The sequence below is a fragment of the Branchiostoma lanceolatum genome, chromosome 1 (assembly GCF_035083965.1).
Source record: "Branchiostoma lanceolatum isolate klBraLanc5 chromosome 1, klBraLanc5.hap2, whole genome shotgun sequence".
Lineage (NCBI taxonomy): Eukaryota > Metazoa > Chordata > Leptocardii > Amphioxiformes > Branchiostomatidae > Branchiostoma > Branchiostoma lanceolatum.
Window position 1 is genome coordinate 15788095 of NC_089722.1, and position 16836 is coordinate 15804930.

Consider the following 16836-nt stretch of genomic DNA (forward strand, 5'->3'; position numbering starts at 1 on the left):
CAAAGCACTCAACGAATTTCATCGACAAAAAACGAATCTTTTAAAGCTTTGTGTGTTTTGTTGTCTTTTTGGTCATACTTGTACGTTTTGAATGATATTCCCATTATAAAGTCAAGGGTAACAAAAAGTCCAGTTTAGGACGCAGCGACGCCGCCAGCGTGCCGCGGGTCCAGTAAGAGGGGGGCTTATGAGTGGAACAATCCGGATCTAAACCTGACAGGAAGAAAGATGATGATCCAATGAAAGTTTTCTCGACTTTTTTGGACAAAGTCCCACATGGAATTGTGTCTAACGGGATAGTGTCTAACTTCTAAGAGAGCATCAATTCCACAACATGCCAAAGTGTCGACATGTACATCTCCCAGTGGATGATATTCAACCAGTATCTCTCAATTCGTATCTTACCCTACGCCAATCATACAACCCCTACAAGTCAGCCTTTTCAATTTCAGATAACTATAAGTTTTTTCCCATCACTGCCCCATGGCCCTGTCTGATTTGTTAACGTTCTTTCTATTATCCAAATTAAGGAATCTCAATCATTGCTAAGTCCAGATGTTGGCCCAACATTTGCACCTGATTCTACCCTCGTTATATCAGCCCTTTGCGACCCCACGGTGAATCGAAGAAACGGTGATTCTTAATAGTAATGCTGTATTCCTTTGTTGCATCGTTAGAGCTGACGGCCCTATAGAAAAGTGGACCATTAGCAACTGTCTTGGGATATTAGGCATACTCGGGAGTGGATGCAAAATGCGTGGGAGGGAGAAAGTATGTGGGTGGATGACGTCAACATGTAGAACTCTCTCGGTAGAACGCCCTCCTAAACTGTATAATACCGTAACTATGTCAAAATTGTCGTCACCAACGCATTGACGTCATTCATTGTCCATACGTCCAGAGAAGTAACGTCAATATTCATGAATTCTGAAAAGTATTTAAAAAGTTCATGAGTACAAGAATGTACCAGTCCGGCGTTCCAGAACTTTTGAAGCAGCGTAGAATTTCGAACGTATTTAGACAAAAACACCCGTAAGAGTTCATATTTGGAATGTGCTACAATTGTAATTGTTGCAGAAAGGTATGTAGCTAAGGCATCACCAGCAAATGATCGATTATGATTTTTAGGAATATTAAATTTGCTGATTTTAACCTTACATGTTCGGTATGGGCTCACTGAGTTTCAGAAGGTAGAAAGCAAACGTATATAGTACCTCATAAACTTGACTTACAGATAAACTTTCTAAACCTCTTCAATAAATTCACTCCATTTTTCAAGTTAAATAACACTAGTGTGTAACAGGACGTATTCTGAGCCATCCTTCATACGATGGAACAAAAATTAATGACTGTATGAAGCAATTACTTTTGTGTCATAAAACTAACGAAGCTTCAACCATTAAACATATAGAGTCTATGCTGTGACCACACAATATACGACGATATACGCTATAAAATCCAAGGCTATTCATACACATTCTTCTGAAAGAGAATCTTTGTCTCTGGAATTATATTTTGAAGATTGGACCAACATAATAAAAACAAACTAATAAAAGAAGTAAATACGTCGTAACGCAAGGCACAGGAGTGGGTAAACTTCGGGTTGTAGTGTTATTACCTGTGTTATTTCCTGTATTAGCAGTAAGGACCCGTTTACTACAAATATGTAACGTTGTGAGCAACACTCCATTATTTTTTATTACAAGAGGCGTCATAGCTGATTTCAGGCCAGTCTTTTGGCATCGTGTTGGCATAGCGGTTAAGGTGTTTGGTCTAGAACCCAGATGTCCTGGGTTCGAATCCTCTGACATGCCATCGATGTTGTACCCTTGAGAAATGCACTTTACACGGCTTTTCTCACTCCAACAAGATGTAAAAATGTAGTACCTTGCAACTGACTTGGGGAGGTAAAAGGCGGTGGAAGGAAAGGGTTGGGCTCCGCCCTCCAATACCGCGCCCTAGACACAGTGGATAAGAACCAACTACCCCTATGGCCTCAAAAAGCTTTGGGACTACCTTTATCTTTACCCTTTACCTTACCTTTACTTCAATTCATTCTAACACTGCGTCCTTTTCTTTCATACACAATCTGACAACCCTAAATGCGTGACCCAAATTGCGCATTTCCGTTAAGCTTGTCTATTTTTCCATATTTGTGCTGGTTACGGCAGAGGTCAGCGCAAAGAGGGATGTAAGTCCTTGCTAATTGGAGCCTAGACCTGGCATTTTGTTTGTAGCAAGGACTGACGTCGCTAATACTGATCTTAGCCTGATTTAATTAAGGTATTTGGCCAATTACAAACTAGCGGCGCCAAATGTCTTGGGCAGCGAGACTTCGTAATGCACGGACTGAAACAATTTAGCAAATCTATAATGGTATCTTTTCTCCCTAATCAACGACTTCCTTCGTAAACTTAATATACCATAGAAGAGCCTGGTAGTATCAGATAACATTAATTGTTACAGACGACCAATAAGAACTTACTCTCAATACATGTGCAGTAGTAATGGTAAGTTGGAAAAGAACCGTTTTAAAACAAACCTTAAAGGCAGACTACCTCTTAGGCCGGGGTGTCCCAGTGGTGTAGTGGTCTGCGCTTCTGTCACATACCACATCTGGTTCGAATTACGTGGAACCGGAAGGCCCGAGTTCGTGCCTGGGTAGGACACCTCTGGACAAGAGGCGCATTGAGTCATACCAAAGACTTCATAAAAATGGTACATACTTCTGAAACAGTGTGGAAGTTAAACACACTCCACTGCCAGTGGACTAGCCCCCTGCTGCAGTGTGTCCGAGGGCTATGAAACAGATATGGGTACCACCAGTGTGGGAGGATTTTAACTTTAACTAATCTCTTAGGCCATTTTCAACCAGACGACAAGCGACCATATTGCGACCAAAATTGGATTTGTGTAATCCTTGATTTCATAATCGGAATATGATGGAAGAGGTAAACGTTGTAGAAAGCCAACAAGACGTCCTTTATCTATAAAATTCGTTGAGTGACATATCAAATCTTTGGTCGCTCAGTGGTCGCTCGGTGGTCGCTCGGTGGTCGCTCGGTGGTCGCTCGGTGGTCGCTCACTGGTCGCTCACTGGTCGCTCACTGGTCGCTCACTGGTCGCTCACTGGTCGCTCACTCGTCGCTCACTGGTCGCTCACTGGTCGCTCACTGGTCGCTCACTGGTCGCTCACTGGTCGCTCACTGGTCGCTCACTGGTCGCTGTCTCTTGTTGAACGGTTCGTTAGTGTAGAATGTTGTTACAAAATCAAAGTGCTTCAAAGCTAAACGCATCAACCATTTTTTTTTTCAATTTGATAATTTGATTGCAGAAGCTCTTACATAGTGGTCCTATTGTCTCCAATAGTTGTAAATCAAGAGGCAACAGATTATCAACGATGTGAGTGACAATAAATTATTCCTTTCCGATAAAGAACATTAGCTATTGTTCCGGTCTAACTGAGATCATTTGTTTTAATTTACAGATCGTCTTTTCCTTGTTCAGTGCTGTGATCACGTTATACATTATTTGAAAACCGTTTTTCCAGTATCGTGTTTTGTTGGGAAGCAATTCGTGTCTACAGTTTAATCCTAACCCTAATCATGATGAACAGAATACCTTTTGATTTCTAAGTGGAGAAAAAAGGTATCATGATTCATTATAGAATGTCAGAGGGTTAGATATAGCAACACTTGTAGTGGTTACGAGAATTGAAAGACAAAAAGTGGGCGACACACACACGAGCACACACAAACAGACAAACACACACCCAAACACTGAAACACACACACACAAGTGCACACAAACACATAAGACATTGACACACATAAACATACACAAACACACACACACAATCACGCACACACACACACACACATACACGCACACACACACACACACATACACACACACACACACATACACACAAACACACACACACACACACATACACACACACACATACACAATGAAACAAATGAGTATACATATAGATATCCTTCGATCCCCTATTGAAGAATAATAAAAAGACAGTATGACGTCCGGGCGGAGATGGATGGAACGGAAAAGCATCCACTTGTACTAGATTTCGATTCCACTGGGTTTCTATTAGAGCAATGTGATTGCATCTCAAAGCGGGACGAGTGGTCAGGGATTTGTCACCATTACCGGCGTAGTTATAGGTAAAGCCCCCCACTCACTGGACCCGTGGCACGCTGGCGGCGTCGCTGCGGCCGATCGAATTGACAAAGATTCAACTTTCATCGACAAAAAACGAATATTTTTAAGCTTCGTGTGTTTTGTTGTCTTTTTGGTCATACTTGTACGTTTTGAATGATATTCCCATTATAAAGTCAAGGGTAACACAAATCCAGTTTAGACGCCGCCAGCGTGCCGCGGGTCCAGTGAGAGGGGGGCTTAAAGATTTTTGAAAAATCACCGTCGCGTCTGTTTATATCAGGGGCATTGTGATGAACATCCTGAACAGACCGCTTGTACCAGAAATTGGATGGGTGAGTCTACCTAGAGGGTAAGAGCGATGCTGTTTAGCGAAATGGGCACTTAATGTGAGCTGGAACGAGCTTAAACGGAAATACAGCCACTCTTGGGGCTACACTAGGTCAAACTGTTACAGGAAATAATTCATCTTGCGGTCTAATAACACAACCGCGGAGAATATATACCTTTTGGGTGGCGGTTTATGGCACACTTTTATCATCATTTAAACTGGCTCCAGGTGAGAAAATGCTCGAGCTTTAAAGTTCTTTTCGTGATATATATTATATATATTGTGACGTGACATGGAAAATTCATCTTTCGGTAACTAGTGACAGAAAGTACCTATTACGCACTTTAAACCAAGCGTGTATTTGATCTTAGGTGTAAGAGATTTGTATGCAATGTCAAAACAGTGCCGTAAAGTTATATTTTACTGTAGCGTAAGGCCTACGAAATTGCGGAAATATATGATTCAATCTCATTTTTTTCGCAAAGATCGTTGCCACTGTGCTTCAACGTCATGAATCGAGATAGGCTGCGTGTGGTTTTAATGTTGTTTTTTGCTGGAGTTTAATTTGGTTTATGACGTTATCAATTTCCGAGCTGACCAATAAACGAAATTATGAACTGTAAAAGTATAATTTACCATACCGCTGGAAATTAAAAGGGAAATAAGATGATATAAGGAGATATGGAACCGCTGAATGGAGTTTGCAATGGCAAGATCAGAACTAATATCTCTACACAAGGTACTAGTATATCAAGGGGTTTGCATCACTTGCGCCTCTTAGCGGTTTACAATAAAACTTACCCTCACATTCCCATCAATGACAAAGGACAACAACCGTTCTGAACATGAAATCAAAGATCTCATACCTCCATGAAATATTTAGAGTTTTTATGTATTATTTAATACCACTGCCCTAGCCTTATCATGCACTTTAACAGTTGGACACCCGGATGTCCCAAATTGAGGTCGTTGACCTCGCCTAGCAGACTAGCTGTCTATGGACTATAGTACTATACCTATATACTGTAATCCTGAAGTACCTGAATATGCCGCCATGTTTCTTCGAGACCTCAATAACTGCCAAAGAAACCAAAATCCATACAAATCCATCAAAAGGATCTTGAATTATAGGTGTGAACACAAATACACAACCAAAAACAATTATACCCCCATCGCAGGTGAATCTCCTTCCCTAAGGTACCTAAAATATATGGTACATATCAAAACGTTTAATTTGTGTAGAATTTTGCTCTATCGAGTAATGTTGGCTGCGAGACACCAACTATAATCAGATAGGTTTTCTTATACTTAAACAACTATTACTAAGGTCTTACCATGGTTTAAGTAGTCAAATAAACCATCGGCATGCACATAAAAAAACACTGGATATCTGCACATGAGTAATAATTCATTATCAACGATGGAAGCATGCTAGCAGGGAAAGTATTCATTTTGATAATCTGCTTTGGTTACTATGACGTCCGTCCTTATCAAACGGAATGTTGTCATGTTCGTCCTGTAGGACGATCTGATTAGTCTGATTGCCATTCCCCTCTTACCTACTTATTCGTTTAGAATGTCGTCATCCGCAAAGAAATGACGACAAACAGTATAGTCTTTGTGGTTTCATAGTAGGGAAATTTACAACACACTACATTTTACTAAGAAAACTGTAACGGTCCTACATGGACCACTCTCTTAACTATCAAGGAGAGTTAAGCAAGCCTCGATACAACGGAGTAGACTTAACTGCTCTCGTTCAGTGCTAGCAAAACCGTTATTCATCTGAAGTAACGTGAGACTTTCCGCAAAATCAGCGGAATAGATCCTAATATTTACCAGCAAAATGTTTGCTCAGTTCGTGTTGCTATCGTCAGTGTTGCTAACAGTCACCTGATTCGTTCGTCACAACGTAAACTGTTGATAAGAATTTCAGTAACCGCGGAACGTAGTTATAGTGTTTGCCTTTGTTTATCTTATCACAAGTGATAAGATGACGTGACTAAGAGATAAGAGTTTGGGCGGGTTATTCTGAGGTCATGGCAGTGTACAAGGGTAGAGAGAGATCACGATTTTACAGGCATGTTCATGGTCTCTCATAAAACAACGACTTTTAAGATTGTTCAATATCCATGTAACTGTAGGCATGCCTTTTATATTCTGGAGACAAGCTTCAGTCTTTCAGAACAAATCACCTAGCCCCAATAAGAGACTACCATATTACAAAGTCAAGGTCTCATCTGCGAAGGAATGAGAACCCTCTACAGAAGGTTTGTCTGTAGAAAGATGCACAACCTGTGCAGATTTTGATGCAAAGTTTGACATGTACAAGGAAAGATGTAAACAAATCTTACAGCATCTTGGGCAAACCATTTTGAAACCAAGATAAGAAAGTGCTGGTTTTCGAACGTTGACAAGTTTTTCCTTGTTGTCTATCAAATACTAGTAATACCCAATCCGACAATGCTAGTCTACAATACTGCTTCAGTCTATCCTAAGTTGCCTAAAGCCCTGGTTACACATAGACGACCATGGCTTCCCGACCTTACGCCAATCAAGGCTGGGATTCGGTTGTGGGCAAAGTCGGCTGTGGTTGGCAGCTTTCCGACGCTAGCCAAGTGTGTAAAAATAGCTAAAACCTTTTGCTGTGTATAGGGGTGGGCCTGGAATGGGTTGGCTGGTGGTTGGCAGGTGGTTGGCTGGTGGTTGGCTGGTGGTTCGCTGGTGGCTGGGAGTAAGTCAGCAGTCAAACTTGACTTTAACCGCACCATACGCACTGCTAACTTACTCCCAACTAGTTCCCGACCTACTTATGTCTTACCCCAAATGCTATAGACTAATCACTGCTAACTGTTTCCAAACCAACGTGACTACTACCAGAACGTGTGCCAACCAACCCGACCTTCACACAACCGGCACCCGACCAAAAAAGCCATAGAGGCCGTATTGATTCTAATTCGATCCCTCCGTGACGTTGACAACATAAAGAATTGATAATTTTAATTGAAAACGAAAATGACCTCTCTTAAAAACTGCTGTTTGTGGCCAGTTTGATTCGGGAGTTTGCAATCGGTTGTCAGAAGTCTGCGGCTAGAGGTGGGGATTTTTGGAATTAGAACAATTCGGGGCTCGGTCGGGAGTAAGTAGTGAACTCGTTGGAAAATGATTGTGAAATGGTTGGGACATGGTTGTCACCAAAAGATAGGCGTAGCCTAAAACTATTCAGGCTGCTCACAAACTACTGCGAATCTTTGTTGGCAAGTAGTCAGGGGCGACGTCGGGGGAAGGTCATGGGTGTGTTACGGGGGGTTTAAGTCCATGTAAACAAATAACAAAAATTTTCATGAGTCATGGTTCACAATGACTGAAGGAGGCGGGGCGTCTCTTTGGCCGACTGGTTGATCTGATAAGGATGCTTTAAACGGACTCTAAAGTCACCACAAGACTGGGACTGGTAGAAGCAACAGCCCACAACCCTTCTGCAAGAACAACGACCCTCACGCCATACGAGATCCGGACTACGGGACAACACGAGCAATGCGCGGAGTTTGTACCCTCCTCCTACTGCTGTGTTGCAGCACATGTCTGCTTGCCTCAGCCATACCTAAAGAACAGGTGAGCGGGAAGATTTATATTTTCTTTTTGCTGCTCCTGTTGGATGTTAAAACTTTTTTTATTTATAACAGAGTTTTCAATCAAATATATGAATAACAAGAGGTAAGTGGGGATATCCATATTTTGAGACGATTTTCGTCAATACTTTATACTGCTCCTGTTGAACCTTGAAAGATTTATACTAAGTTATAGAAAGAATATACTAAAAAGAGGTGAGCAGGAAGACTGATATTCTGAGACGACTTTCGTCAATACTTTCTACTGCTCGTGTTAAAACTTAAAAGATTTATACAGAAGTATCAAAACAAACACGTCAACAGCCAATGGCTTGCCATGGTATCCACGGGAGTTAAAGACTTTGATATGAACGAGAGCAGTTCGGGCCGGTTGACCAAGTAAAGCTCTGTTTCTTGTAAGTTTGTATTTTCAATGCGATGCGTGGTATACTATACGATCGAATGTACGTAGTACAAAATGTGTAGAACACGAGTGCCACATTGCATGCTGTGTTTCTCGTCATCATCTGTGATACTGGACTGAAAGGGAATATTCTGAATGAATAATCTGTCGTTCTTCTTTCCCGTCCGCAGATCCTTGGCGCTGTCAGGGACTTCCAGCACTCTACCCATGGTAAGAAACAACATAAAATGGAACCATTCTGTCAAAGTAAACTTCTGTTGAGTCTTCAACCTGTAACACGGTGGCCTCGGGGTTAGGGTTGTTGACTCAGAACTTGGGGGTACTGAGTTTCAATCCCTGACACACCCCGACCAGTCGATCGCTTTGAAACTCAGATTCGAATCATCCATGACCAGAAAAATCGCTTTCTAAGTTGCCTTAACGACTTAATCTGACAAAACGAACTCGCCAGTGAGATGCTGGGAGGTGTCAGGTTTTAAAAGATGCTTTCAGATTGACAATTTTGGCACTTTCGAAGTGATAGAAAGTGACCTCGATTTAACGTTAAAAAATTGTTTCTACTACGAGGTGGTTGCCGGTTATGTAATACAAACGATACAACACAATACAAGCACATATTATTGGAATAAAAATAGTTGAAGATCACGTCTGACAATATAAAATACATTTGTGGCTTCTTGTTCAATTTTGATTGTAACCAACATCAGACGCCGGAGATTTCACCCACCAGGCGTCTCTAGACGTGCACGGTCGGTTCAACCTGCTGTGGAAGTTCGACAGCGAGACCATCACGTTCGAGGCGCATGCGCAGACCACGGGGTACATCGGACTCGGCTTGTCGCCCAATGGTGGCATGGAAGGATCTGACGTCATCATCGGATGGGTGAAGGACGGACAGCCCTTTATAACGGTAAATAAGTAATAACAAGTACCTGAACGTAATAATTAAGATTCGAATTGAAATAAATTTATATTCGAATTGAAAATTGAAATATACCATGTAGGGATCCTTCCCGGTGTGAGCGGTTCAAAACCTATTAGCCCTTTGGCTGCACATGGGGTAATAGTCGTATTGAGGTCACCTGAGTTAGCGCCAAATGGCAGCCGCTCCAGATTTCTAAGCTCTTCGCAACTCACGAAGTGAGAGTAGTCGGTCCAACAAAAACAACGTTGTTATTGTGTGATATGCTAATAATTAACTACACGTGTACGTGCCCACCTGGATCATGGACCTTCGACACAGTGACCTTCGCCATATACTTCTTATGATACTGTTAGAGTGTCCTGTGTAATGCTTCGGTCCCAGTTGGAAAAAGGGGCCCCGCAGGGTAGTTCACGGACTATTTTTCTTTACACTTTCGGGCGTGAGCCATACGTGGCCCCGTCGGACCCCTGCGACTGCCGGGCTATTTTGGGCCCGGCCGGGGACCCGAATCAATTTAATTCAGACTTGAATTGAACGCGGGACCCTGTAAGAAATAGACGCCGAGAGCTGACCGTGCGAGCACCGGTAGGTACTCCACCGGTACCCGGCAGTGCACCGGGACGAATTTGTGGCTTTTGGGCCCGCCCGGGCCTACACCCCCGACGGTCACTGGCCCAATATTGGGATCAAAGCATAACAGGGAGGTCATGTTGTCCCTGTGTCACAGGACCGTTTTGCGGAGGGGTACTTCGAGCCGCGGCTGGACGCCCACCAGGACGTGGAGCTGTTGTCCGGGTACGAGAACGGCACGCACACCGTCATCAGGTTCCGCAGGAGGCTCAGGCCGTGCGACACTGCTGAAGATAGGGAGATCACGGTATGGATTACCGTGTACTGTTCTGCTGTGTTTCTTCTTTGCCTTTCCTTATGTATTTGTTTGTTTGTTTGTTTGTGTGTGTGTGTGTGTGTGTGTGTGTGTGTGTGTGTGTGTGTGTTTTGTGTGTGTTGCATTTCAATCTGTGTCGTTAGATTACAGGCTAATAGATTCATGTATTGAGATTGTAACTTAGGTAGAATTGGAAACAAACCTCAGCTTCCACAGGATTCGGATGAAGACGTTCTGAAAGTGTTTATAGACATGAACGTTTGTTAGTCTCATACAGAACTGTATTTGTTTAGATCCCGAAGTTTACTGACTTCATAGTGGATGCGTATCCATCGTAGAGTGAAACTAGTTGCCACCAAGCACAATACGGGCATCATATAGCAAAGTACCAGTTAGCTATAAACAACGCATGCAACTACTGAATCTCTAGCAAATGACACTAATTATAATAAGCTAGAGAGGCCAGGTACTCTCTATTTATTATTTGAAAGCTTTGTACTTCACCAAATCATCTAGATACTAGAAACAGAGACTAAGCATCGTTTCACTGACTTTGTCCCGAATAGGAAGACACCCAGCGAGTGATCTGGTCCTTTAACGACCACGACCCTGTGGACCATGGCCATGTCGGACAGAACGGACCACACGTGCTGTACCACGGCAGGAATCGCGGGACTAAGAGCATCATCCTGCTGCAGAAGAACTCACCAAGCCTCGATATACAGGACAGCAATATCCTAACCCTTGAACTGACCAGCGCAAATGTAAGTACATGTCCTATTATTTTATTTCGACTTACCACATTTGTGGAAGGATTGACATAACAGGTGACTATCACCTTTTCAAGATGTCATTCCAGACCAGACTGTAAGATTTGGACCATCGCACACCGGGGCATGCCTCTACTCTTTTTCGAAAGGTGTGGTGGGTTCTTTAACGTGCGCGGGGTGTGGCTCTCCCCAAACACGGGACCTCCATTTAACGTCCTATCCGAGGGATTGCGATTGTTATGAAATACTTATCAACTTGATGTGTATCTCCTTCATACCAAGAACAAAGCAACAAAATAAACCTGTTGTCCACCAATGTGCATGGAGTATGAATAAGTTTATCGGTGTTAATGATGAAACGCTAGGAACGAATAGTTGAAAAGCAACTTGCCGCTGTCAAACAACTTACTGAAAATTGCCACAATATCACGGGATGTAATTATATGGTACATGGTACATGTGGTACATATGGTACATGTGGTACATGTGGTACATGTGGTACATGTGGTACATGTGGTACATGTGGTACATGTGGTACATGTGGTACATGTGGTACATGTGGTACATGTGGTACATGGTTTTAATGGTACCTTTATGAACATGAATGTTACTGTACGCTGCTACCCCAACCTGTATCCTAACCGTATTCACCTACAGGTTCTGGTTCCTGCAAAGGAGACGACCTACTGGTGCAACACCATGCGGCTGCCTACATTGGACAGAAAGCATCATCTTGTCAAGGTGATTCATGAACTTAAACTACTTCATACGGTTCTTTCCTTATGATTTTGTTGCACCTAACTCTAATGCAGTCATCTGCAGTACCTGACATTCATCATGAGAATACTCTCATTAAGTACAGTTAATACAAAAATTTACTTTGTCCTGGCGCTATTTGTACTGCGACTAATAATGTAAACGTCCACCATTCATTGGAGGTCTTTTGATTTTTGATTTGATTTTGATCATTTATTAGAATTGCAATACACGTGGGACACAAGCAGCTATTGCTGGTGTCGTGACCCACACACATGATATACCCGTTTTTATACTTGGCAATTGGATGGAGTGAGGAAATTTGTGTAAAGTGCCTTTTTCCCCAAGGGCACCAGACCTATGGCGTCAGCAGATTCGAACCCGGGACCGCTGGGTTCTGGGCCGAAAACCCTGCCATTATGCCACACGATCCCACGATGATGTGGTTAGGGTTAGGTATATGGTATACAGGGTTGGGTACAAGGCATATAACCAACCAAGAACTTTCACGTTTTGACTCATTACGTGTGTCCGTTTGTCAGATCGAACCGATCATCCAGCCGGGTCACGAGTCTCTGGTTCACCATATAGCCGTGTACCAGTGCAAGTTGGGACAGGTCCCTCCATTGTTGGACGGGGGTCATGAGTGCAACCATCCCAACATGCCGGAAGAATGGAACCAATGCAAATCCATCATAACTGCCTGGGCAATCGGAGGAAAGGTTAGTATATTGCAGAGTTGTCACCAGGACCCGTCCGGCCCTCCCTCCCGGGACAGAAATTTGCTTCTGGGACAAAAAAAAAATTCACCCTGTCCATCGAAAATATCTGAACATCATGACATACACTTTATGAAAATGTATTTTTGTAAACTTAAGATGACAGATTTAACGACGAAAATCAACAAGATGGGCTTCCAAACAATGAGTGTGACGGAAAAAAATTATGAGCCAATTTTAGCTGAATCCTGACTTATACATCAATCCAGTTGTGTAGACCGGCAGACTATGAGATCACCTTGCCCTAACGGTAGCATCCATAAGCAAATATGTCCCACAGGCTAAAAACCTCCTGTTTCCTTAGGGTTTCACCTATCCAGACCATGTGGGCTTCTCCCTTGGGACAGACGATGATCCGGATTACCTCATGATGGAAATACACTATGACAACCCAGATCGTATCAGTGGTAAGTCACTCGTTATAGGTCACACGTAGCAGATCTTGCACTTATCAAACAGATTATCATGTCTTTTGATACCAACAGCAAAGCAACACGATCAAGGGATGTCAACGGATGCATCTAGATTAAGGCTAGGAAAGATTGCTGAAAAGGACAACTTGCGGCTGTCCCCTTTTTGCCCCTAAATGACATGGCGGCTTTTATGTAATCTCCAATCAGATCTATCGGTGGCAATGACAGTATCCAAAGGGCAAAAGCAGCATTATTGGCCACCGAGCAAGCATTCTAGGAGGAACATTTCTTTTCTAAAAGGGTGCCATTGCCCATTGCTTAGGATACGGTCATTGCCACCGATGGATCTGCTTGGAGATTAATTGACTACAATGCTCTTTCATGGTATCCCTATAGGTGAACGGGACAGTTCTGGACTGAAGTTCTACTACACGCCCATAGTGAGGCAGTATGACGCTGGTGTACTGAGCGTGGGAGTTAACCCCCAACCCACACACGTCATCCCTCCCGGGGTCGAGAGTTTCGACACCACCGGCTTCTGTTTCGGTCTAGACCCGGTAAGGAGGCGAAATAGACGATATTTTGTCTTTAATGGTTACAAGTGTTCAGTGTCCATTTTAGGTTTTCAACAGTGTCAATTTTCGTGACCTAGTGAGACTGGACCAAAGTCTAGAGTAACTGTTTCCTCATTTCAACGTGATTGATCATTGGCCGTTTTGAAATTGACAATACTATGCAACTCGATGATCAATGTTGCTTCTTCATATTCTATCATCCACGTTACAGTTCAACCCAGTTTGAATTCAGTTGATTTACTCGAAACAATTATTCTACTTGATACCATAAGTAGTTTGCAATTCGAATTACTAATATCTTAGTTGGAGTGCAACACATAAAAGACAACAAGCAACTCATTCCATTTACATCCCCGTTTCTTTAGATGCTGCAACCACACTCGTTAAATTAATTTCATGGATTAGGAATGATCTTTTTACCTGTCTGTTTAGATTTCATGGGGTTTTTTACGTTTACGTCTTCCATCGTGATCTGATCTAAATCAAGGCTCATACAAATTGACTTTTGGTTACTGAACGGTCTCTCAGTGATCGCCGTCTAGTGTAAATGTAATTGAGACTTACTTCATTCCCCTTGCACCGTACAACAGCATCTACAGGAGCTTGGCCAGCCCATCAAAGTGTTCGCCTCCATGCCCCACTCTCATCTGGCCGGGGCAGCCATACGAACTAAGCTGGTCAGGAACGGCGTGCTGCAGTCTTACGTCGGACGGGACGAGACGTACGACTTCGACCTGCAGGAGATCCGACTCCTTGATCCGGAGGTCGTCGTGAAAGAGGTAAATTAAAGATGAATTCGTCCTTGGTGCTCCTGACTATCGTTAGATTTGTGCCGGCGCCTTTTAGGTACTAAAATAGATACCATGCTTGCGTCCTGTAACTAACCTCATAGACAGAATCCTATACACAGGACTTTTCTATAATTGTTGATAGTTTTCTCTATCATTTGTCATACAGGGTGACCAACTCATCACTAAATGCACCTACAAGACCACCGACAGGACGCAGGTCACTATTGTAAGTTGTACATCGAAGCTGAGAACATTCAGCCTTTCTTTTCACAGTGATTGTCATACTTTACTTTTAAATCATTTCTATCAATACCATCAAATTGCAGGTTTTGTTTCCTTTGTTTCGTTTTGACATAGGAATGCTTTCAGTGTATATATGTAAGTACTTTGCGTTTTGGAACGCATCTAAAAGCAGCTACACCTGTGCTGCAGTACAATATGAACCAGTCAGAATTGCCTTGATGAAGGTGACAGATGGTCATACGAAACGTCGGTTGAATAAACCACTTGGTTCTGTAAAAATAGTTTTTTTTATTCAGTGACTTACCAACCTGATGAAACTATTCAAGGAATGCTTTATGTATAACTACCTGTATCGTAGATGTATATTTGTTGCACTTTACCATCATATGGTATTTCAAGTGAACAGCTCATTTATTCAACCCATATTTCGGTTGTTCAGTATTGAACCTGCATGATACAGGACAGGGTATTCCGAAATTACACCAAATAGATATGACATCTAAAGCCCCTCCTCTCAGTGGACCCGCGGCACGCTGGTGGCGTCGCTGCGGCCGATCGAATTGACAAAACACTCAACGAATTTCATCCACAAAAAACGAATCTTTTTAAGCTTTGTGTTTTTTGTTGTCTTTTTGGTCATACTTGTACGTTTTGAATGATATTCCCATCATAAAGTCAAGGGTAACAAAAATCCAGTTTAGGACGCAGGGCAGCGTGCCGCGGGTCCAGTCAGAGGGGGCTTAAGCAGGCGAATTCATTTTCAATATTAACTGCCCCCTCTCAAACTGTAGGGAGGATTGAGCACCAGACAAGAGATGTGCCTGAACTTCATTCAGTACTACCCGCGGATCAAACTGAGCACCTGTCACACCGCGCTAGACATCAATCAACAGGCAACCTTTTTCGGTGTCCACTATGCCGGCTGGTAAGTACAAAACTAGTACCGTTCCCATCACACTGGTGCTATTGTCTGCATTATGAATGAACCGTAAGGAATACAACATCTGTTAGAATAGACACAGTCCATAATTCCCAAAAAAATTTTACGTTCAGCACCTTACTTTAACGGACTGATAGAGTCATTTTTTATTTATCCATAATACTGTAAATACATTTAAGTTCGCGTGGTTTGTATTTCTGCGGTAGGCAGAAAATAGTGTGTTCGCGGTGGTTTTAAGTTCGCGTTTGAAACAATAGTAGTGCTGCAGTCATAGGTGGGCAAAGATTTTCGCAGTGGTTTTGAGTTCGCGCTGAAAGTCCGCTGCGAAAACCGCGAACATAAAACCACCGCGAACACACCGTTTTCTGCGTATCGCAGAAATAGAAACCACGCGAACTTAAATGCAACATTTATGCATTTACAGTATTAGGCACATTGGCAATATATGTAAACTGTGGACGCATAGCAAAGACGTTTAATGTTAATTGATTACCGTATAGGGAGTATCCGTTCCCGATCTACTACCCGGCCAACATGGTTAACCAGACCGTGATTGACGTCATCAATCAGCACCCATGGACCAATGAGGAGGCTGAACGTTTCGAACAACACGTTCGTAACGGTCAGGTGATGCCATTCAACAGACCGGTGAGTTCCACATTACCGATATAACAATCTACAAATCAACAACGAAAACCTCTGCAAGGTTGTAAGAAAGACTCAAATAGCCGTTGAATTCTAATTCTAATTCTCACTTAAATGCAGGACGTATCATTGACATTATAAATGCTCTATTTGGCATGTAAAACGAGTTAAATCGTATTTATATTGAGTGAATTTATCACAAGAGTTCCGTTGTTTATCTCTAGGCTGGTGCCAATGATGGGCAGCTGCGTGACCCGCCTCCTGACCCCACCGTACCGGATGACAACTCCCTCTCCATCCCAGGGTGCTGATGCCGTCGTTCCCAGGAAACAAAGCGATCGTGACGCGATAGATTTTCGCCGTCAATGGAGTAGCTAGATCATGTCTGATTTGTTTGTTCTGAGTCTGAATACATAACTCTAGTGGTAGCCAAAATACAATCGCAACATAGCCACGCAATAAAAGACCCCAATGCATATATAACCTGTCAGTGAAGGTCCCTTGTGGTAGAGCACTAGAGACAGGGTAACAAAGTCAGCATCAGGGACAGGAAAACAGAGTCAACACT

At 42.8% G+C, this 16836-nt stretch overlaps 1 protein-coding gene across 1 annotated transcript; it reads left to right on the forward strand.

Moving 5' to 3' along the window:
* Positions 1 to 7869: 7869 nt before the first annotated feature.
* Positions 7870 to 16751, forward strand: LOC136437359 (DBH-like monooxygenase protein 1 homolog). Its single transcript, XM_066431927.1, has 14 exons — positions 7870 to 8125; positions 8716 to 8755; positions 9253 to 9455; positions 10198 to 10347; positions 10923 to 11120; positions 11784 to 11867; positions 12425 to 12604; positions 12966 to 13068; positions 13471 to 13631; positions 14240 to 14428; positions 14607 to 14666; positions 15475 to 15608; positions 16124 to 16271; positions 16493 to 16751. Exons 1-14 carry the CDS (start codon positions 8048 to 8050, stop codon positions 16577 to 16579), a joined length of 1815 nt encoding a protein of 604 aa, XP_066288024.1. The 5' UTR covers positions 7870 to 8047; the 3' UTR covers positions 16580 to 16751.
* Positions 16752 to 16836: the final 85 nt, after the last annotated feature.

Coding starts and splice junctions, on each gene's coding strand:
- LOC136437359 (XM_066431927.1), top strand. CDS start 8,048: ATGCGCGGAGTTTGTACCCTCCTCCTACTGCTGTGTTGCAGCACATGT. Junction 8,126..8,715: donor CAGCCATACCTAAAGAACAG/GTGAGCGGGAAG, acceptor TCCCGTCCGCAG/ATCCTTGGCGCTGTCAGGGA. Junction 12,605..12,965: donor CCTGGGCAATCGGAGGAAAG/GTTAGTATATTG, acceptor CTGTTTCCTTAG/GGTTTCACCTATCCAGACCA.